Source organism: Gallinula chloropus (genome assembly GCF_964237585.1).
Source record: "Gallinula chloropus genome assembly, chromosome: 19".
Taxonomy (NCBI): Eukaryota; Metazoa; Chordata; class Aves; order Gruiformes; family Rallidae; genus Gallinula; species Gallinula chloropus.
Window position 1 is genome coordinate 10,499,513 of NC_140104.1, and position 21,735 is coordinate 10,521,247.

Below are 21,735 nucleotides of genomic sequence, written 5' to 3' on the forward strand. Positions count from 1 at the left end.
CTGACACCCCCCCCCCACCCCCCCCATATCCCATTGCTGACCCCAGGGGAAGGCACCCCAGCCCAACAACAGCAGGTCTCACGTGCTCTCTGACCACCCACAGCCTCCTCTCACCTCCTTCTGCACCTCGCTCTTGATGGCTGAGATCTTCATCTTCATGTCCTCCAGCTCGTGGTCAGGGATGACGTGGACCTGCGGGCAGTGCTCCGACTCCTCCGGCGAGGGGAACACCAGGTCGGCCAGGGGCACGTACCACTTGCAGTCGTACTGCTGGTGCTTCCTGCAGCGGGGCGCGGGTGCTGAGTGATGCCTGAACCCCTCCCTTCACCCCACAACCCTCCAGCCCACTGGAGGACAGGGGGGGTTGTGAGACGTTCCCCCGTGCCCAGCATCTTCCTTACCCCACTGCTGTCTTCTTCAGCTTGGCACAGAGCAGCACATCGGTGAAGAGGAAGACATGCCGCAGCTTCCGCGAGCCCTCCGACAGCTCCACCAAGAAGCCATCCTTGACAAGCTGCCGGGTCTGCAAGGCAGCACGGCTGGCATGAGAGCAGGCAGGGAGCAAAGGCCAACACACCGCAGCGGATGGGTGCCCCTGTCCCTCCCCATGGCCAAATAAACAGGAGCACGGGAAGGTCCACGTCCTCTGGGTGCTGTTTTGGGTATCATCCTCTCATTAGGGTGCCAAGCAAGCAGTGAGAACCCAGCGGAGCCCTGACCTCGCACCCAGGACTGCATGCAGAGGAAACTCTCCATCTCCTGGCCAAACACCATGGATCTCTTCAGGGTGGATACACTGCCCAGGGGCTGGCAGAGGGCTCAGCCCTCCCCCTATGCCCAGGCACTGCCCTCCCCACTGCCTCACCTCCCCCTTGGGGGTGGTGACTGCTGTCCTCCGGGGATCGATGTCCTCATTGATGCTGGAGAGGAAGTTCTGGGAGATGCGGAGGGCGTCCTGGAGCAGAGGGTAGTCAGGGTGGTCGGCTGGGGTGTGCTTGAGGAGGTCCTGGAAGGCAACAGGCATGGGTGAGTGGCCAGAGGGCACTGCCCTGGAGACCTGCCAGCAGCATTGTCCACAGCAGCAGGTTCCCCAGGAGCAACAGGGGCACAGTCTCCCCCCCCCCCAACTCCCCCTCCCCTCAGCCCTGTCCTGGGACTGGCGTTACACTCACGTGCAGGACAAGGGTGCTCCGTGTCACCCGGTCAATGGGTTTGTACAGCAGTGCTGCAGGGAGAGAAGAGCTGTCAGCAGCCACCCATAGCCAAGGCCCCAGCCCCACTCCCACCCATCAGAGCTGGGCAGAGGTTCAATAAAAGCAAGTGTAGAGTCCTGCATCTGGGAAGGAACAACCGTTCGTTTCAGTACAGGCTGGGGCATGACCTGCTGGAGAAGAGCTCAGTGGAGAAGGACCTGGGGGTCCTGGTAGATGACAGGGTGGCCATGAGCCAGCAGTGTGCCCTGGGGGCTGAGAGAGACAATGGGATCCTAAGGGGCATCCGGAGGAGTGTGGCCAGCAGGTCACAGGAGGGGATCCTACCCCTTTACTCTGCCCTGGTCAGGCCCCACCTGGAGTATTTTGTCCAGTTCTGGGCTCCCTGGGATAAAAAGGACAGGGATCTCCTGGAGAGAGTCCAGAGAAGGGCCATGGAGATGATTAAGGGCCTGGAGCATCTCCCCTATGAGGAGAGGCTGAATAAGCTGGGGCTGTTCAGTCTTGAGAAGAGAAGACTAAGGGGGGATCTAATTAATGTCTATAAGTATCTTAAGCAGGGGATGCAGGGGGAATTAGCCAGCCCCTTTTCAGTGCTCTGTGGGGACAGGACAAGGGGCAATGGCTGCAAGTTGGAGCACAGGAAGTTCTGCATCAACAAGGGGAAGAACTTTTCCCCAGTGAGGGTGCCAGAGCCCTGGGAGAGGCTGCCCAGGGGGTGTGGAGTCTCCATCTCTGGAGATATTCCAGCCCCATCTGGACGCCTCCCTGTGCAATATGAGCTGGGGAGCTGCTCTGGCAGGGGGGTTGGACCCGATGGGCTCTCGAGGTCCCTTCCAACCCCTGGGATTCTGTGAGAGCCAGCACCACACCTCACTGCAGCAAGGAAGGGAGACCAGAACATTCCCAGAGACCCCCAGGTCTGCACAGAGCCCTGGGTGAGCACCTGGGGTCCATATGACCACATTACCACCCAGGGCAGTGGGGAGCCAAGGCTCAATGCCCCAGCTCCGTGCCCTGCAGTGCCAGGAGCAGGAGAAACCTTGGCCAGGACAGTGTGCGGAGCGAGGGGCACAGCCCAGTGCTGGCAGCCACCCAACACACACCTCCAATTTGAGGCTGCACCCAAAGGGTTTCACCAGCTTCGTGGGCACCTGCGAGGTCCCTGGTGGGGTGACAATCCTGGACAACTGCCACACGGCGCTTGCCACAGTGCTCTGCTCCAGCCATGGCCCTGTGCTGGCAAAGCTCTGTCTGTCTGCACCCTGGGACAGGGCACGATGTGGACACCAACCCAGACACCGTGTTCTCCTCTCCTCTGCTGCCACAGTTGGCAAAGACCCAGGGGCTGCCACCTCTACACCTATTGTCACCAGCTGCAACTGCGCCAGCACATTCCCCCCCGGGCTGAAGGGCATCCCAGGGTGCAGGGACTGGCACTGCCAGCTTGCCCTATGGTGGCTGTGGAGAAGAGCCACTCATCACCCCTGGCAGATTTTTCAGGTTCCTTTTTAGCTCAGCAGCAGGTCCCATCCCTGCCCTGCCCTCAGGGTGCTCTCCCACCCCATCACATACCCCATATCCCCCTGCCCCAGCTGGCCCAGGGGGGACCCAGCCTGCCCTGTCAGCAGTAAACACCCCCCTCCCCCCAGCCAGAGACCCCGGGGGCCGAGGCATCATCCCAACACCACTGCCCCATGTCCCCTCCATGCAGCCCCGTCCCCACATGTGCAGCTCCATCTGGGGCAGAGGGGCCAAAGCTGCCCCGGACACAGACACAGACACCTCCCTTCTCCTGTTGCTCTCCCTCCCAGTGGGAAATTGGCCCCAGGGCCTCTTCAGAAGCATGTTTCAACCCAAGCAGCTAGACCTTTTTCCTCCTCTCCCTCCCCAGCGCTTCTGGGGGGTGAAGGTACAGAGCACATCCATGGTGCTGCTCTCCGCACCCGTCCACTCGCGTGTCTCCCTGGGCTGCTGGGAGCAGGGGTTTTTGCTTCAGACCACTTCCCCAAACTGCTGGGGCCCAGTGGGACAGGGCTTCTGGTGGGAGGAGAGGAGGGAAAGGTGCCATTTGCCCCACTCTGAGTATGAGCCGCAGGGGTCCCCTATTCCACTTCCCCCAGAGGGTGCTGCCTCACGGCGCTCAGTCTGGAGAGGGGGATCCCCTGTCCCATCGAGCAGGGGGGCCCTGCCCAGAAGGTGAGGACATGGGGCTGGACCCCAAACTGGAGGCTGCATCCCCCCCACGACTCCATGCCAGCAGGTAAAACCGGAGCCCCTCCCCCTACAGCGACCAGTGAGAGTCCTGCCCTGGGACAGAGGGGGCAGGCAAGGTGACCCCCCCCCCCCCACTTTCCCCACAACAGACCCACAGGAAGGACGGACCCTCCTTGCTACAGGCACATGCAAAGCACTGGGGAGCCCCGGGAGGGCTGTGCTGGCACAAGAGAGGAGCACTGGGCTCCTTGCTAGCACAGTCCCACCAGCCCAGGACCCACACGTGGGCAGTGTGGGGCCAGACACCAGCAGGCAGGGCTGCCCCACACCTCTCCTCCCAGCCGCCGAGAGATGGGCGTTCCAGCCCCACGATGCTCCCAACCTCCAGCAAGCAAACGGGGACCCTTCCCTACTGCCAGCCCCACAGCACAGCCCAGGCAGAGGGTTCCCCCCCACCCTCCCCAGCCCCTCACCATCACACCACCAGCACGAACCCCCTTCCCAGTGGGGAAGGCGAGCGCGTGGCCGCGTGTGCCGGAGCCAAGATGATTCAATAGAGCCTGGAACAAAGACGCTCCCAAGTTCAAGCTGCAGAGCACAACGCAGCTTCCATCCTCCCCCCCACCATCTCCACCCCAGCAAGGACAGCCAGCCCTGGGCCAGCATCCCTGCTGGGACCCAAATTTGGAGCTGCACTCCCCCCCACCCTACACCTCACCATAGGTGCAGTTACAGCAGAGCCGGACAACGATGAGGATTTCCATGGCAGCTCCGTCTCGGCGCAGCCATCTCTGCCGCCTCGCGGCAGCTCAGCCCGGCTGCGCCACGGCATCGGGCCCTCAGCACGGCTCTCAGCGCAGCCAGCGGGCGGGGAGGAGGGGGGGGGTGGGTGGGTAGGGGGTGAGGGGCTGCTACACGCCCCCAGAATCCTAAAGAGCTGCCTTTCCCCACATCCTCGCCAGCTCCGCACATGGCAACACAAAGGGCTCCCTGCTCAGTCATTCAGCCCTGCCAGTCCCGTGCACAGACAAAAGGCTGAGCCCCCCCACCCCCCCAGCCCCCCTCCTCACGCCCGTGCCTGTCATACCCTCCATGGTGACGGATGTGTGGCTCTCCTTCGAGTCCTTGGGGCCCTTCACCTTCAGCTCCTAGGGAGGGAAAGGCCCATCAGAGCAGCCCAAGGTAGAGGTGAGGAGAGGGGGTGGGTGGAGCGGTCACTGATCAAGGTCAAGGGGCTCCCCCACACCGTCCTGTACCCTGCTATCTCCCCCTGACCCCCAGCCTGGCTACACTGCAGGCCACACGTGGGTGCTGGAGTGGAGGTGAGGACTCCATGGGATGCTGCTGGGCCATGGGATGCCATGGACCTACAGGGCACCCAGCTTAGGGAGGCTGTTGGTCCCACTGAGCTGGACAGCCCTGCTGCTCAGGGGCTGGAGGTGAGCCACAGGTGCTCACTGGATGGGGCAAGCAGGTGCAGGCTGCCCCAGCATCCAAGAAATGAGGGCAACAAGGGTTGAGTTTGACCCAAGCTTGCACAGACCAAAGGGCAAACCCTCACAATACCCAGAGGCCACAACACCCTGGCACAGCCACCAACCACCCTGCCCCAGGGACGGTCCCCAAGAGTCCCCAGGGCAGGGAGAACATCTCCATGGGGCACACAGCATCAGCTTGGCCACAGGGATAGCATGCTCTGTCCTGCCCTGGGACAGCCCCACCATGGCAGTCCTGTCCCCCTGGCACAGCCCTGAGCCAGCTTACCTCTGAGATCTTCTGGAACTGGTAGTTGCTCTGGCTGCACTTCTCTGCAGTCTCCAGTGCGATTTTGTAGTTATCCACAAAGGCCTTGTAGACCCCCAGCTGGCTGGCCTGCAGGGAGTGGGGGGGGTTAGCCAAGCATCCATTGGGATGCTGAAGCCCCTCCACAGTGTGAGGGGCCAGGCAGCCACCAAAGGGACATTGCCCAGAGCCATCCCCTCCTAGCAGGGTATTCAGCCAGACCATACTCAGCTGAGGAGCCACACGCTTGGCCCCACATGGAAAAGTCTTGCCCAGGGCATGATGGTGGAGGTGCCACCCAGCCCTGTGCCCCCCCCAAAATTCAGTAGAGCCAAAGGGTGATCAGACAGCAAGAGCTGAAGTGACAGCACACTTCAACCTGCGCTCTCCTCCTCCCCTCCCTGACATGGCCATGGCACCCACGGGCACAGCCCATCCAAAGCAGCAGTGGCAGGAACTGGAGCATGACCCCGAGGAGCCCCCGCTGCAGCCTGCAGGCAGCCATGGGTGAAGAGGCAACAACCCCCTGCTTCTCCCCAGAGGCTCACCCACACAGCCCCAGGGCAAAGCCACACAGCCCCAGGGCAAAGCCACACCACGGATCTCCAGCCAAAACCCTGCTGCGGCTGCACCCAGGACTCGCCAGCTGCGGGTGCCCCTGCCGCGGAGAGGGGCACGGAGGCTGCGCTGACTCCCATCCTGGGGTGGCAGGGCTTGGGCAGGTGGCTGCAGCTGCTGTGGGGAGGGATGCAACAAGCCCCACAGTGAGCAGTGTGGCAGTGTGTGAGCTGAGCTACGCCATGGGGTCGAGCACGGTGCTCCATCTCCCCGGCCCTCCTCCTCTTCCAAGCAGAGCAAGCTCCAGGGAAGGCGCGTACCAGCTTCTGGAAGAGGTGGCCCATGGTGACGTTGCTGTCCCACTGCTGCACCTTCGGGCACAGGCTGTCGTAGAACTCCTTGTGGATCTCATAGATGTCCTGGATCTTGTAGAAAATCGTCTCGATCTGCTGGAGTGTAAGGACAGGCTGCGATGTAGTGGCCGTGGCCTTCAGCGGCTTCATGGGCTGCCGAAGGAGAAGGGAGAGCATTTGAGGTGAGGGTTTGGAGGGGAGGCAACTCCAAGACTCCTCCAGCCCCACACTATGGCTTGTGGCAGCCCAGACCCACACCCCATGGGCAGCCCTGCCCAGCCCTGACTCCGCACCATGGGCTACAATAGCTGCCTCCTCTGTGGCCACGCTAATACTGTCAGCACAGGAGCCTGGAGATGCTGGGGACAGAGGGATCTGAGCCAGCAGTGAGGGCTGCCCAGGACAGGTTCTGGCTGGCAGCTGGACCAACACCAGCTCCCGGCTCGTGTATCCCCGCAGATTTCCCCATCCATGGTGGTGGTGACCCCCTCATTGTGCAACGGTGTCTCTGTCATGAGGGCCAACAAGTCCACAAGAGGAAGCGGGCTATAAATACATCCCCACCAGGCATGCTGGCAGCTGGGGGCGGTGAGACAGGGGGTGGCCAGCCAGAGCGTGGCTGGCTCTGGGATGGCTCCCGCAGCTTTGCTACTGCCCAGGCAACATCCAAACCAAGCCTGATTGGGGAAGGCTATCCAGGAAGAAATTACTTCATGCATCTACCCATGCATGCATCCATCCATGCATCCATCAGTGCATCCATCCATCCATGCATCCATCCATCCATGCATCCATCCATGCATCCATGCATCCATCCGTCCATCCATGCATCCATCAATGCAACCATCCATCCATGCATCCATCAATGCATCCATCCGTCCGTCCATCCACGCATCCATCTGTCCATCCATCCACCTGTCTGTCTATCCACTCCTTCTGGGGGATGTCCCTGGAGGGGGTGCCCTGCCTGGGGACAGTGCTTACCAACAAGAGGGCCTCCAGCTGGTTGATGTAGATCTCCTCGCTGGCCAGAAAACCGGAGAGTACCAGCTTCCGCATCTCCAGGCCTTTGCCAGCATCTCGCTCACCCTGCACAACAGGAAGAGGCCTGACTGAGCCAGCAACCAGCACGGGAAGAGCCCACCGATCCCACCAGAACATCCCCACCAGACCATCCCCACCATCCCCACATGGACACATGTCCCCAGCCAGCATCGGGAAAGCTCCACGGCAAGGGGCGGGCACGTGCCCACGGTGTGGCACAGCCAGGCTGGAGCCAGCTGGGAAGGCTTGGGCTGTGCTGGCTTCGCTCCCCTCCTTGCTGGCCAGGAGCCCGGCACCGCTGGCAGGGCTCCAGAGCGGCGTGCGGCATGACAGGCCTCTCGCAGGGCAGAGTCCAGAAGCGCCCGGTGAAATCATGCCCGGCGGCGGACGGTGCTGCCACGTGATCCAGCACCACCCTTCTCCCCAGCTTGTGGCTTTCCTGGCTGGGAAAGTGCCACCCCAGCGGTCATTGCCCGATGGCACCGGGATGGATCCCGAGCGGCGTGGAGCCCCGGTGCCGCTCCAGCGGTGGCTCAGCCAGTGCCCGTGTCTGTGGGGCAGCGGCACAGCCCTGGCAGCAAGGAGCCAGGCAATGCCCAGCTGGGCTGGGAACTCTGGGACCCCCAGCCAGGCTCTGCCCATACACAGGTATGGATACCCCCGGTCCCCTGACTGCCTCAAACACCCGGTGTGCCCTGGCCTGCCCCACAGCACTGCTTGTCCTAAAAATGGCACTCAGGAGCTGGGCTTTCTCACGCAGACCAGGGCCAAGCAGAGCCATGGGGACATCAGTTGCTCTGCAGAATGAGATATTTGGGACAACTTGGGGGTGTATCGGTCCTGTTCCACCCCCACCCACACTGCCTGCTCCTGCCATTGTGCTGGCAGCTACAAACACCCAGGGGTGCACAGCCACGGGGCGGGTGCAGTCACAGATCAGCATCTCCCCATCCTGCTCCAGCATTCACCCGTCAGCCCTGGGGGGCTGCTGCACCAACCAGGGTGCCCACCCCGTGGGTCCCCACCCAGCTACACCGTTAAGGCCGGGCTCCGCTGACCGGCGCAGTAGAGGGGTGCGCGGGGGGGCCAGTTTTGTGAGCCAAGATCTCGCGGGCTCTTTGCCACCGATTAGTCACAGGCTCTTCCTGCTTCCCCCAGCCTGGGCCCTGTGTGGGAGCTGGTGAGATAAGGGGTCTGTCCGTGCCCAGGACCCATAGTGTCCCATGGGGATGCCAGCTGGAGCCCCCTGACCCAGAGGAGGAACCCTAAAGCAGGGCCTGGCAGCCACCCCATACAGGAGACCCCCCAAGGAGAGCAGGTCCAGCACCCTCCACAAGCCCTGTGCAGAGCCCCTGGAGCACCCAGAGACCCCCGTCTGGGTGGGCAAGAGATGGATGCCAGGCTGCACCCGTACAGGGGTTCCCCTGGTCCTCCCTTCAGTGATGGGGTTTGGGGACATTTAGGGGTTACTGGTGGCTGTGCGGTGAGGCAGCAGCAGAGTGTGGTCCAGCCCCTTCCTGAGCATCCCACAACGGCTCTGCTGAGCCCCACAGCGCCCCACAGCAGCACATGTGCACCCTGCTCCCCCATGGGAGGACAGATGGGTGCTCACTCCATTCTGCACAAGCACCCACTGACCCCTTTGCACCCGATGCTTTGCCCAGCCCTGCCCCGTGCCCCCAGCCACAGGCAACCCCGGGGGAGGAGGGGGTGGGGGGAAGGGGAAGGGGGAGGGGCAGGGGGGGTAGGGCTGCAGTGATGCTCCCACTGCCCCCTTGGCTCTGCCCCCCCCACACACCAGCTCCCACCACACCAACACCGGAGCTGCTCTGAGACCCAGGTGTCATCAGCACCACCGAGATGCCCCTCATCCCCCCACCTGCCGCCCAGCACGGGAGCGGGGTGCCCCCGCTGCCCACCTTCTCGCCGACTGAGAACGGAGACCCGGGGCTGGTGGGGGTTCCAGGCTCAGAGTCATCTTCATCCTCCAGCACTTTATCCAGGTACCCTATGGCCTCCTCTTCCTCCTCCATGGCTGGCCGGGTAGCGGGGACCCCACGAGGCTCCAGGCAAGGGGCTCACGCGGCCGAGCTGTCCCGGCCTGACTCAGCCCTGGACGCCAGCCACCGCCGCGGGATGAAAGGAGCCATTATGGGATCCCCGGGGCTCCCGCCTTGCCCCAGCTCCAGGTCCGGCCCTCGGCCCCGGCGTCCCGGCCGCAGCGCTCTCCTGGGGCGGCGGCACGACCGGCTCTGAGCGGCGGCAGCGGCGGCGGCAGCAGCTCGGGGCTCAGCGGTGGCGGGACAGGAGCGCCAGCCTGACTCTTCCCCGGCCTCCGCTCCCCCGCCGCGGGGGTCGCTGGCAGTGGAGGGCCGCTGCCCGCCGCCCTGAGCCCCAGCCAGCCCCGCCGCTCCGCCCTGCACGCTCGCTACAGGAAATGCATCTCTCTCGGCGGTGGAGGTGGGGCTGCTCTGCGGCGTGTGGCCAAGGCTGGGGTGGGTGCGCGGCAGCCTCCTTCCCCAAGCCGGCTCTCCCGGCGCGGGCAGAGCTCGGCGTGCCCAGCGAGACCCATGGGGAAGGGGGTGGGGGGGGGTGTCTCCTGGCCCCAGCCAAGACCCTGCGCCCTCGCCGGGCAGAGCAGCCAGCAACTGAGCGCACCCGTGCCCCTGGTCCCCTGATCCCCTGTGTCCCTTGGGAACGGGACTGCAGCCAGTGAGAAGTGACTTTGCAGGGTAGCAGCATCACCAAGTCCCACAAGGGGATCTGGCTCTGCACCCCCAGAGGGGTACTGGACCTGCTAACTAAGAGCTGTGCCTTCCCACAACATCTGCCCTGCATCCCAGGGGGATCAGCACCGGCACCTTGCCGCTGTCCCCAGTCCAGTTACCACCCCAGGAACAGGAGCAGTGGTGTGATGTCTGTGAGGGACATCATGGGCCCCAGCGAATGGGGCAAGAGTGGGCTGGAGGAGGGGACACTAACGCAAGAGCTGTTTCAGCAGTTTCCCTCTGCACCTCAGAGGCAAAAGGGGAACCAGTGGCTGCATGCGCCCTGCCCGCAGGAGCCGGGTCTCCTCCCCATGCCTGTCCAAGCCTGAAACAAACTCCTGCTGTGAAAAGAGTGCAGGGACACAAACACAGGGACTTTCCAGAGCCTGTACCTGGCCCTGTGTCCATGCTACAGCTCATGCCTTGCCCAGCCTTTGCTAATAGGGGTCTGTGCCAGGGCACTCAGACCCTACCCACCACAGTCAGGTCCCCAGAGCAGGAAACACTTCAAGCCCAGGGGAAGGCTATACACTGTGCCAAGCCTGGGAGCAGAGCCTGGGCCACCACTCGACACCAGAACAGTGGCCCTTGTTTCTCATGTGGGGGAGGGAGGGACAGGCTGTGTCTGCACTTAGTGGCTGGGGGCACCAGGAGCTTGCAAGAAGGTATGTTCCACCAGAAACCTCCTCCAGCCCTCCAAAGGCAGTGACACCAGTCCTACCTCACCAGAGTGATGGAGCAAGCCTGTTACCCGGTGCCACCAGCCACAGTGGGACCTACACACAAGCCTGCACCCATCACAAAGCTGGACGTGCAGGATTGGATGTGCCCAAATGATTGAATGCGTTCAAATGATGCTCTGCTGAGCCCCAGAGCAAGGAGCCACAGATAAGAGCTGGAGGCAGAGGCAGCACTGAGCTCCACCACCTCCCAATCCTGTTAGTGCCAACCAAGCCAACTTCACCACCTGCATCCAACCCCAGCACACTCCACCAGCCACTTTGCCAGTGTCCCCGCAAACCCGTTTCCCCAGGCCCATGCTCTGCTAGCCCAGCTGTCCCCTGGGGACGGAGCCAATTGCCCACAGCACGTCGTCCATCGCCAGACCCCGGCACTGGGGGCTCAGGGCTGGCCAGGCTCACAGGGCGCTGTCCCGCTGGGGAACAAGGGGGCCTGAGCCCGGGTGGCTTGGACCCAGCTCCGGGACAGGATCCTGCGCGCAGTGGAGTGGCCGAGGGCCGGCAGCCTCCCTCCATCCCCAGGGACCGCAGCGGGACGGCGCTGGGTGCTGGCAGGAGGATGCTGCGCAGCAGCGGGCCCTGGGGAGGAAGCCACACCTCTCGCCTCCTCTGCCTCAGCATCCGGGTTAAGGGCTTAACCCTTTCCACGACAAAAAACCTTCCCGTTTCCCAGTCCGGCCTCCTGGCCCTGCCACGCCACAACGCACAGCAAGAGCCCGGCACTTCCCCCAGGCTGGGCAGTTGCTGGCACCGGGGGTGCTCCCCCAGCCCGGGGCTTGGTGGTCGCTCCCCGCACTAGCCCTAGCCCAGTGCCGAGGGGCCAGAGGCGCCCGCTGCCCTGCCAGGAGCCCGCAGGTCCGGGCCACACACCGGGTACCGCAGCCCCGATGTCCCCGGGCACAGCGGCCTCACCCACTCCCCCCCCACCCAGCCTTTACACAAACTTTTATTCTGGAAAACAACAGGTTTTCCCTCTGGTTTCCCGCCCCACAAGTCTCCGAGCGCCGCCCCCCCCCGCCCCGTGAAATATCCTGGATAAACGCCACGAGGTGCCCGAGGATGCTCTCGGAAGAGCAGAAGGCAGAGGAGGGGTTAAATCTAAGTTCCCCGGGAGGTGGGACACACACACACACACACGGTACGTCCCTCCCCAGCTGGCGGCTCGTCCCCAAGTGCCGCTAGATGGAGCCGGCGGACCGGCTGCGCCCCCTCCCATCCTGGAGCGGGAGACCCCGGGAATCCCCCCCGCTTCCCAGCAACCCCCGGCCGGGCTGCGGGACCCGGAGCCTGCTCTCCGGACAGCCCGCGGCGTCCGGGCTCTGCCACCGGCGTGGGACACAACGTGGCACCCTCACCACCCGCAGCAGAACAAGGTGCTGCTCCCCTGAGCGCAAAGAGCCGCGGGTTTGGGACGCCAGGGGACAGTCCCTCGGGTCACAGCAGCACCAGAGCACCCCCGGCGCTGTCAAGCCAGGCATCTACAGCCCCGGCCTCAACCACACTCACTGTACTGCACATCCCGAGGACTCACCCCTGTGCCGAGGCCATCGGTGGGTGTGGGCGAGACACCGTCTCCGTTGTCCTGGCCACGAGCGCTGAGCTGGGGGGACATGGTGGGTGACTCGTCGATGTAGGGCATGGTTTCCGAGCCCTCCGGCAGCGCCTTGGGCTCCTCATTGCCCTCGGCGTCGTACTCATCTGCACCATAGTTGAAGTCTGCCGGGGAAAGAGAGGGCGGTGGTGAGCAGCCAGGCAGCAGCAGCACAGACAAGGGTCACTGCACAGCTCCAGCCTGCAGTTACCTGTGGGCAACTGACCCTGTGACCAATACCCCGGGGCCACGTATGGGCACACAAGCCCACACCCGCAGTCCCTGCTGGCCTCAGCTGCCTGAGCAGGCAGGGCATCACACCACACAGAGCATCCTCAGCCCCGCAGGGCATCCTCCGCTTGACACACTTCCCTATATTTGCATAATGAACAGGCACTGAGGCTGAGGGCTGCTCTGTGCAGGGACAGCTGCTCTGCCAGACACCCTGGCCCCGCACAAGCGGCTCTACCCTGCCTGCCCAGCGGCCGCCATCCCCATTGCCATCCCCCAGAGAGGGATGGAGCTGGGCTGGCAGCCACCGCCGCCATCCCCTCCGCTCCTCCATGCCTGTCCTCGTCAGAGCATGGGTGCCAAGACACCCGGGTCCACAGCATGGAGGAAAGACACTGTTGTCTTTCCCCAGAAGAAGGGGGATGGCAGCAGCTCCATGGTGGCTGGGCAGCCTGGGCCATTCCCTGGTGTAGAATAGGGCCACAGCCACACAGGGCCAGCACCATTTTTGGATGCTCTGTGCCGTTCCACAGGCTCAGGGGATGTAATTTTGGGGAGCCAGAGCCCCAGGTAAGGGGGAGGGGGGGCCCAGGGTCTGCAGCAGGTCCCTGGGGCACAGCAGGGGACCAGGGTACATCCTAACCTGTTACCATGGAAACGGCAGCGGCTCGGTAGCGGCGGGAAGAGGCGGCTGCAGCAGCCCCGAGATGCTGACAAAGGGGAGGGGGAAGGGAGCCCGGCTGCGGCAGGGGCGGCCACGGGGGTGCAGCCAGCATCCTCATCTGGGGCCTGCAGCCAAGAACCCCTCAGCAGCTCCCAAAGAGGTGGTGGGTACGGCTAGCCCAACCTGGCCCCACACCAGCCTCTTGCTGCTCTCCTCTCCCAGCAGCCCCACGGCTGTCCCCACAGACTCCTTGGGCACAGACAGCACAGAGCCCCTGAGCAAGGCAATACCCTGGATGAAACAAGGTGCAGAGGCTGGACCAGCCACCTCAGACCAAACACCACACTGCTGCCACTTCATGCCACCATGGCCCTGCCACCCTGGCTGAGGACTCCCCTGACTCCCACCAACAGCACTCAGCACATTAATGCTGCATTTGGCTTCATATTGAAAGTGGATAAATCTGTCAGTCAAAGAGGCTGTAAAGCCTGCCCAGGCCAGGAACCCTGATGGTGCCAGTTGGGAAGGATGGGGAATCCCATCCTGCATCTAGGCGAGGGATGGAGAGCCCTAACATGGGCCAGATGCATCCCAGCTCTGCAGGGCAGCACAGCCCCTCTCAGATGATGCTTCATTAGCAATTAGCAGCTATTAACAATCCCTCAGAGGCTGAAACGCTACTGCAGCCCCTGCTCAAACTGGGAGCTGACTGGAAATGAACAAACTGGATGGGCAGAGATGGGGGAGCCCATAGATCCCCATGGTCCTTAGCTTCCAAAGAAAGGGGATCCCGAGTTCTATGCTGTCCTGCCTCCTCGTGGTGGGATGTCCCTAGTGCCTCTCCTGCCTTTGACAGATCCCAGCTGGGATGCCTCCAGCACTGATCAAGAGCAAGGCAGCATGAGGTACGTTAGCACCAACCTGGGACACAAACCACACACAGCGTGCTGAGTCCACTCAACTGGGTGCACTCCATGCCCAAGCACCCTTCCCCATCAGGCAGGGCCAAAGGTGGCAAGAGAGGTGACAGAGCTGCTAGTCCCCATCAGGCACACGAACTTGGAGGCCACCAGGCTCCACCACCTACCCTCCACAAAGGCCAAGGTCTGCAGCTCTGGGCTTAACTGCAAGGCAGGCAACAGGAGCACCCAGAGTGGCACTGGCACTGTGGGAGACCTGGCAACCCAGGCTGGCAGCAAGGTAATGAGGAACACAGCTTTAATGAGGTGTCTGGGGACCCTGGGAGGTGACACAGTGGTACAGAGAAGAAGGTGGCATTGATGGTACAGAGGGGGAAAGGACTGGCTTGCAGGGATGCAGGAATGAGCCAGTGCTCACAGAGCCATTGCTCCCAGTTGGAGCAGATCTATGTCCCAATCCCAGACCCAAACTGGGGATGGGGCCTACAGGCAGTGCCCCAACAGGCACCCAGGGAGCAGGACCCCATGCTGCCTGCAGGAGGGAGGACGGAACTGTGTCCCCCCAGCTCCAGCAGTGCCACCTGCAGTCGTTCAGTCTTTATGGGGCTCTCACCCGGGAGAGATGGGCAGGGGACATCCCCAGCACCTGCTGCAGGGAGGGAACCAAGCACTGCCAAGCACCTGGGACAGGTGAGGGGGGACATCGCTGAGCGAGAGGATGTGGAGGGGCTGCCCCTGCATCTCTCTGCCTGTGGGGTGCTCCTGCCAGCCCAAACCGAGCACCTCCCTTCTTCCTCCTTCCCTCGCAGCTGCATTGCCCCTGCAGCCTGTGCCTGTGCCTGTGCCAAAACCCAATGCTATTTTTGCTCAGCTTTTTTAGCAGCAGTGGAAATCCTCCTGCTCCACCCCAGGCAGGGGGACCAAGGGGAGGGAGGCAGCCTAGCTCAGGGGAGCCACTTTGGGGGGGTGAGGACAACCCAGCTCTCACACACAGACCTATAGCCCCGAGCTGGGTCCAGCTCCATGTCACACCAAGGGCTGTGACCTGCAGGACACCAGCACCCATCGGGCAGGGCCCCACAGGATGGCACCTTCCTGGCCCCAGCAGGGTGACAGGGCCAGGCATGTCTCCCTGGGGGATTATTTTCCCCATGAAAACAATGTTTCCACTCTGTCACTTCCCAGGTCTGACCTGGGGTACTCCCAGTGTGATGGTCCTCAAGAGGAAGTGCAGCCAAGGACAGCAGCCCAGGGAGGTGACAGCAGTCACAGCAGCTCAGGGTAGCATTTTCTTTGCTTTCTGCCCAGAGGTGTGCTGTACCCCAGCACCCCAGGAGCACACCAGCACACCCCAACACTCACCCATCCTAACCCACTGCTGGGAGAAGCCACGGCGCCTGTGAGGTTTTGGGGAACCACTGCGGTTTCCCTGTGCCTGGGTGAAAATTCACCATGACAACACAGATGCGTGAGCTGGCCTCAGACCTGCCTCCGCGGGTCCCTCCTCCAAAGAGTGGCTCCAACACAAACAGCATCTCCACGCTGCTGCCACCTTCCCTGGCATGACGAAGGCCAGACCCTGCCCCGCAGCCCCTGAAACGCAGGCACCGCACCAAGCAGCCTCCCCCGCGCCGCTCCCCTCCATGGTGAGGTTGGCTGGAGGAGGATTTGGGATGGCAGAGCCATCGCTTTGCAGAGATACTGCGGCTGGGAAGGAGTGTGTGGAGGCTGGGGCTGGATGCGGCCTCTGGGCTCCAGCCCAGCCGTCTGCACAAGCTCTGCTGGACCTGGGGACTGCTGCTGCTGGATGCAGCCTCTGGCTGTGGGTGTCAAAGGCTTTGGGCTGGAAAACTGGGGGGCGAGGGGGGGGTCAGCCAGCTGCAATATGCCCCTTGCAGCCCCCACTCCCTTCAGGGCATGTTAGATGCCAGATCCATGCAGGGGATAGCATGGTCCCTTCTCTGGAGCACCCCACCTTTCCATACACCCACCTGTGCTAAACCTCACTGCCCCTCAAATGCCAGGCTCTGAGCTCAACCCTGCACCCCAAAACCCACCTCCAGGCTGCCCACACAGCCCAACACTCTCCCAGAATGAACAACAGGGATCCCGTGACCAAGCCCCCCCCCCCCCCCGCTTCCCTCGTCGTGTCCCTGGCTCCCCTGCCTACCGCCGACACAGCTGCCATGGGACCGGGATGGGCACCGGCACGGCTCCGGGGCTCATTCCTCCCCACTTCCCATCCGTGGGACGAGGGGACGGCGGATTCGCACCCGCCCCGGGGCTGCTGCAGGACGCCCCCGGCCCCACCGGCCGCCAGCTCCCGGGTACCGACACCGCGTTGCCACAGCATCCTCGGCGTAGTGCCTCGGAGCTCACTGCGAAAATCACGGCTGGGGGAGAGGAGCCTTTCCACGGCCACGCAAGGACGGGGGTGGGACCCGAGGCAGGAAAGCACCTACGTCCCCAAGGACCCCTGTGGGCAGCACCGGCTGTCAGGCTGCTCCGGCCTCAGTGAGCTCCCCCCACTCCGGAGCCACCGTCACCCGTCCCACTCATCCCGCCTCCCGCAGCGGGCAGCGGGTCCCCGGAGCCCGGGGAACGCTGGACCGCCGCCGCCCAGGGCTGCCCTGCCCCCGGGATGCTCGGGGAGGGGATCACAACCCCCCGGCCAGCATCTCCCACCCCCTGCCCGAGCTCGGCTCAGCCCGGAGCCCCCCGGCACGGCGTCCCTCCCCAGCGCGACGCAGCATTACACAACAGGTAGGGAGGGGGGGGACCCACCATCACGACCCCCCCCCCTCCTCGCCGCCCCCCCTCCCCAGCCCAGGCCACGTACTGCTGTAGAGAGTGTCGATCCAGGAGAGCCGCGGCAGGCCGCGGTGGCTCAGCGGCTCCATGCTCGGGAGGGCTGCGCCGGCTCTCAGCCCCGCCAGCCGGCTCTCATCGCACAACAAAGGCGGCGGGCGAGGGCGGGAGGCGGGGGGCCGCGGGTCCAGGCGGGGGCTGGCTGGGGAGAGCCGGGCACGGCCGCCTGCCCGGGCACACGGCGGCTCTTCTGCCAGGGGTACCCAGGGAAGGAGGTGCCGCCTGGCAATGGCAGCGCGTCCCGCCTCCCGCCCCTGCCTTGCCGGGGGGAGCCAAGCTCAGCGTCCCCCCCGCACGCAGCCACGCTGACCCTCCTCAGGGGTCTGGGGAGGAGGAGGAGGGGACGGTGGTAGCATAGGAACACAGTGTGGGGGGGGAAAGGGGAAGCCCGGCTCCATCACCTTTTTCACCACGTTATTTCCTTCCTATGACCCGGAGATGCTGTGACCCCTTGACAGAAAAACCTCGCCAGCCCCTCAAACCGCTACGGCTCAAGGACCGAGACTCCTTCCGGCTTCACACACCCCCGCCTCGCCCCCGGCTCCGCCGGTCACGGGAGGAACCGGGACCTCCAGGAGCCGGGAGCTGCCCTGCCCCACGCAAGCGGGGTCGGCAGGGCAGGGCGCGGGTAGACAGGGGTTAAACCGCCCTCCCCCCAGCTCCGTGTAGCCAAAGGAAATGTAAAGTGCCAGAGTCATCAACCCCAATATGTCAGGGCTCCAGCCAAGCGTTCAAGTGCAGAGGCTGCCCTCGTTCAGCCTGTACCAGCACCGCTGCCCGGTCCCGGCAGCACGGGCAGCTTCCCCCGCCGGTGCCCGCGGCCGCATCCTGCCCGCAGGCTCAGCCGTGCGGGGAAGGGCCTGGACCAGGGGCCAGATGGCAACCGGGCAGGAGGGATAACAGAGCCACCGGAGCGTGAAGTGCCAGGACGCGGGTGGCATCGGCAACCAAGCCGGGGACCCTGCCAAGGCACTGCCACCACCTGGTCCCCACTCCCAGGGATGTCTGTGCCGGGCTTGGATGCGGCCGATGCATTTTTGGGGGAGCGCAGCAATGCCAGGGCTGTGGTTCAGCATGGCTGGGGCACACAGAGCCACCAGCAGCCTGGCAGACAGGCTGAGGAGCCACTGGCACAGCCCTGCCTCCCCAGGAGACTGTATCCAGCCCCAGTTTGGGTGAGGGCCTAACGGGCAGCCCACCGGCTGTGAGTCACCAGGCGCTGAGTCAGCGGCACAGGGCGCAGCCCCACAGCTGCCGTTTCCCACCCCTCCCCTGCTTCACTCCTGGGTATTTCGGAGAGCCAAGGGCACCCACCCAGCCGCCCCATGGGATGCTGCTGGGCACCACCACCCCAGCACTGCGGTGCTGAAACTCCCCTGGTCCCCAAGCCATTAGCATGGGTGGTGCCAACCCTGCCCAAGCGTGACAGCGCAGGCACACCAGGACACGCTGGCCCCTCTCCATCCCCCACCAACTACTGCCCAGACTCCAGCTCAGTACCAGGCCTGTCCCTGCTCCATCCCTTACAGGTCCCAGTCCCCTTCATCCTCCACAGCCAAATCCTGTGCCTCCACAGTGCTCCACAACATGAAGACCCTGCCGCCTGGTGCAGCGAGCTGCCAGGAAGGTGACCGTGCTTCAGCTGAGCAGCACATCCACCCTGTTCACAGCAGGAAACCACGCTCCACTCACACCTCAGGAGCACAGCAGCAGCAGAAGTAGCAGCAACACAGGGTGCAGTTCCTTCTCTGGCATGGTGGTTGCAGAGCCATGGGCTCAACAGGCAGCCCACGGACCCCCAGCATGGCCGGTCGTGCACACACAGCTCTCTGCATGCACACAGGTGTTCTTCTGCATGCAAGGTCAGACACACTTCCTGGCCACTCCTGCCTATCACACCGGCCTCTCCACACCACTGTGCAAATTCCCCTTGTACATCTTCCTCTTGATCCAACTCCACGCATGAGCTGAGCAGTGGGATGAGCCACCCTGGGACCCCTCCACAGCCAGCCATGCTCAGCGTGACACCACGCAGAAGGCCCTGGCAGTGCTGAGACCCAAGAGGCCCAGGCAGGCAAGCATCCCCATGCCCAGCCAGGCTGGTGTCCAGGAAAGCCTCCCCATGCACCAAGACAGACCTTACTGCTGCACACAGCACCCCAGGCAGGTGCCCTTGCACAGCCTGGTCAGAAGAGCCTCACCACACCGCCAGCTTTGCAAAACCACCACCACCAAAACTCCAGAACCTGCCAAGCAGTTAACCCTCTCTCCTTCTCCCCAGGGTGAGGGAAGGGGGGGCACCCACCCACACCCAGGCACCCATCACCCTGTGGTGACACAGACAAGCCCTGGATGAGGAGATGCTGCTAACCAACCCCCAGCTCCAAATGCAGCACAGCTCCAGCTGGGAGCATCCCTGCGGCAAGAGCCAAAAGCTGAGCCCTGCGGTTCCTCCCCGCCACCAGCCAGCCCTGTGCAGCCTGCCTGGTGTCTGGCTGTCTGCCTGGCATCTGCCCAGCCCCTGCTCGACAACCCACGCATCACTATTTCTGGACTCTTCTGCAAGAGGCTCCTCCAGCCACAGCCACACGAGCCCCAGTCCTTGCCCAGGGCTGGGCTGGGGCTGCTGGTGGGCACCCAGGGCTGGGACATCCTGTGCTGGCAGCAACTGGAGAACAACTCTGGAGCTGCCTACACCTCCAACAGCAGTGTGGGGAAAAGAGGGTGTTTCTGGGGGAAGAGTGGAGGAGGAGAGAGTAACTGGGGAGCACGGTGCAAGTGGCAGCGTTAGACAAGTACTAAGGGAGCAGCTGGAGTCCTTTGGTTGGGAGAGGAGAAGCCTTAATGTCCTGGAGCTGTGGCAGGGACACAGCCAGGGCTGCTTGGCACCAAACTCCACTGGCAGCCCCAGGGCATGGCTGAGGGGTATCAGGAGCACAGGGCAGCTGCTTGGGGCCTCCTGCCCTCAGGGAACCAAGCAGGGTGAGAGCTGGGCAGGTTCCCCCCAGCAAGCAGAGCCCCAGCCACAGCAGCAGCACCCTTTCCCTCTCAAAATACCAGAGAAGGAAAGAAGGGTGGTGGCTGCTTGCAGGAACAAGCTTCTAAAATAAGATTAAGGCCCTGCTCAGCTATCACATCCCATCTCTCTTTCCAGAGAGAGGAGATGGCAGTTGTATCTGCCAGCACCGCAGCCCCAGGCTGCTCCTCTCCTGCCTGACCCTGGTGCCAGTGCTGCTGAAATGGCTGGGCCAGGTTTGCTTCCCACTGCATGAGCTGTGGAGGAGCTGGAAGAGGTCTTGGTTTGCAGTATCCAAACTGCAAACAGGTTCTGCCCGTGGCTGAAAGCCCTGGTCCTGAGCACAAAAGGTCTAAAGATCTAAAGATCTGCCAGGTCTTAAAAACAATCCCTGAACTTTGCAGCTGGGACTTATCTCAAGGCAGATCTCAAGGACATCCTCTGTGATCCCACTCTGCTTCCCAGCCACAGCCAAGAGCAAAGAAGTGTAGCTGCTACTGCTCTACGTATGCAAATTTTCCTGCTTAGCAAACACTGATAAACTAGGGGTGAGAAAGCCAAGTCTGTTTGAAGATGTCTCTTGGGGAAGCAGCAAGATCAGTGTGTTCCCTCTGGCTGCTCAGCCCCGGCCAGGCTCCCAGCTCCCTGTGGCTGCTCCAGCTGACTTCTGTGGGAGGGGAAACCCAGCAGTGCCACCAACCAGGGGGCAGGCGTAGCGTTTTCCCAGGATGGATGCACACTTCAGTGAGCTGTCTTAACTAAACTGGGCTCCCCTCTCCATCCTAAGGGAATATTATTCCTCTGCCAGCACGGGGAAAGCATCTCCCTCTTGTTTGCTGCTGCAGGGCTGGCTGCAGCAGGCAGTATCCAACAGAAGACAGAGCAAAGCCATCCCCCAGGATCCCAAGTGGCAGCATCGCTGGCCACTCTGGGCAGAAAGGGAGGAGGAACCACTCGAACAAAGAGCCCTGCTGCACAGAAGTGTCTTTCCAGGGAAGAAAAAACCTCCCCAGACTTCAATAGACTTAACAATGCAAATGTATTCAGGCCCCGCAGGGCACTTCTGGCTGCAGCCAGCCCCCTAATGAGGGTTTCTCAGTGTCCTGCTGCTGCTTCTACCTGGGGACCACCGACCGCCCCACAACCAGCCACCACTGCACCCAGCCCAAGGGGTTTGGGGGCTGCCTTGGAGCCAAAGCGCTTGCCCCTGAGGTGGTGGGCACAGCCCCTGGCACTGCCAGCTCCTAAAGAGGAACTGTGTCCCCTCCTCCCCTTCCACAGGGCTCTGGGGCAGAACACGCTGCCAAGCACCACTGCCCACAGCCTGAGCGCTGCTGAGCTGGGGGAGCTCAGCATCCTCTCTACCCCAAATGCTGGGTGGCAAATACCCTGGCAGCGTGATGGTGTACAGGGATGCACAGGGATGCTGCAGCCAGACCCAGCTCCTGCTGGTGAGATGTCAGCATCTCCAGGCCGACGCGAGCAGGGCTGCTGAGGGGAGATGGGGAAGTCACCCCAGGAACGCTCATGCTGATTTTGAGAACCTGGTTTGGGGGGGATGCAGATTCATGCAAGAGCTGATGGCAGGGGGGAGCAAGCCAGGGGAAAGCCAGGATATACACACACACTGGGACCAGTTCACCCACTGTGCCCCTGCCTGGTGAGAGGGACAAGGACCCCCATCCCACCACGTGTCCATCCTGCGCGGCGGTTGCAGGGCTCCAGCTGCTGGAAGAGATGTTTCTCCAGCCAGCAGATGCTGTGGCTGTGGC

General features: G+C 63.2%; 1 protein-coding gene across 5 annotated transcripts in view; it reads right to left on the reverse strand.

Annotated features, from left to right (window-relative positions):
* ABR (ABR activator of RhoGEF and GTPase) overlaps positions 1-16,979 on the reverse strand; it is a gene marked incomplete at its 5' end in the record, with an annotated part of 32,318 nt that extends 15,339 nt beyond the window's left edge. The window contains 10 exons of one of the 5 annotated variants that reach the window (XM_084272950.1): positions 115-280; positions 402-523; positions 866-1,006; positions 1,173-1,225; positions 4,516-4,576; positions 5,193-5,300; positions 6,089-6,274; positions 7,106-7,204; positions 12,205-12,389; positions 16,919-16,979. In XM_084272950.1, coding sequence (XP_084129076.1) covers positions 115-280; positions 402-523; positions 866-1,006; positions 1,173-1,225; positions 4,516-4,576; positions 5,193-5,300; positions 6,089-6,274; positions 7,106-7,204; positions 12,205-12,389; positions 16,919-16,979 — 1,182 coding nt within the window. Of the gene's footprint in view, positions 1-114; positions 281-401; positions 524-865; positions 1,007-1,172; positions 1,226-4,146; positions 4,193-4,515; positions 4,577-5,192; positions 5,301-6,088; positions 6,275-7,105; positions 7,211-9,084; positions 9,212-12,204; positions 12,390-16,918 lie in introns of those variants that run through there. The other 4 variants (XM_084272949.1, XM_084272951.1, XM_084272952.1 and 1 more) reach the window with 4 other exon arrangements.
* Between the last annotated feature and the right edge of the window lie 4,756 nt (positions 16,980-21,735).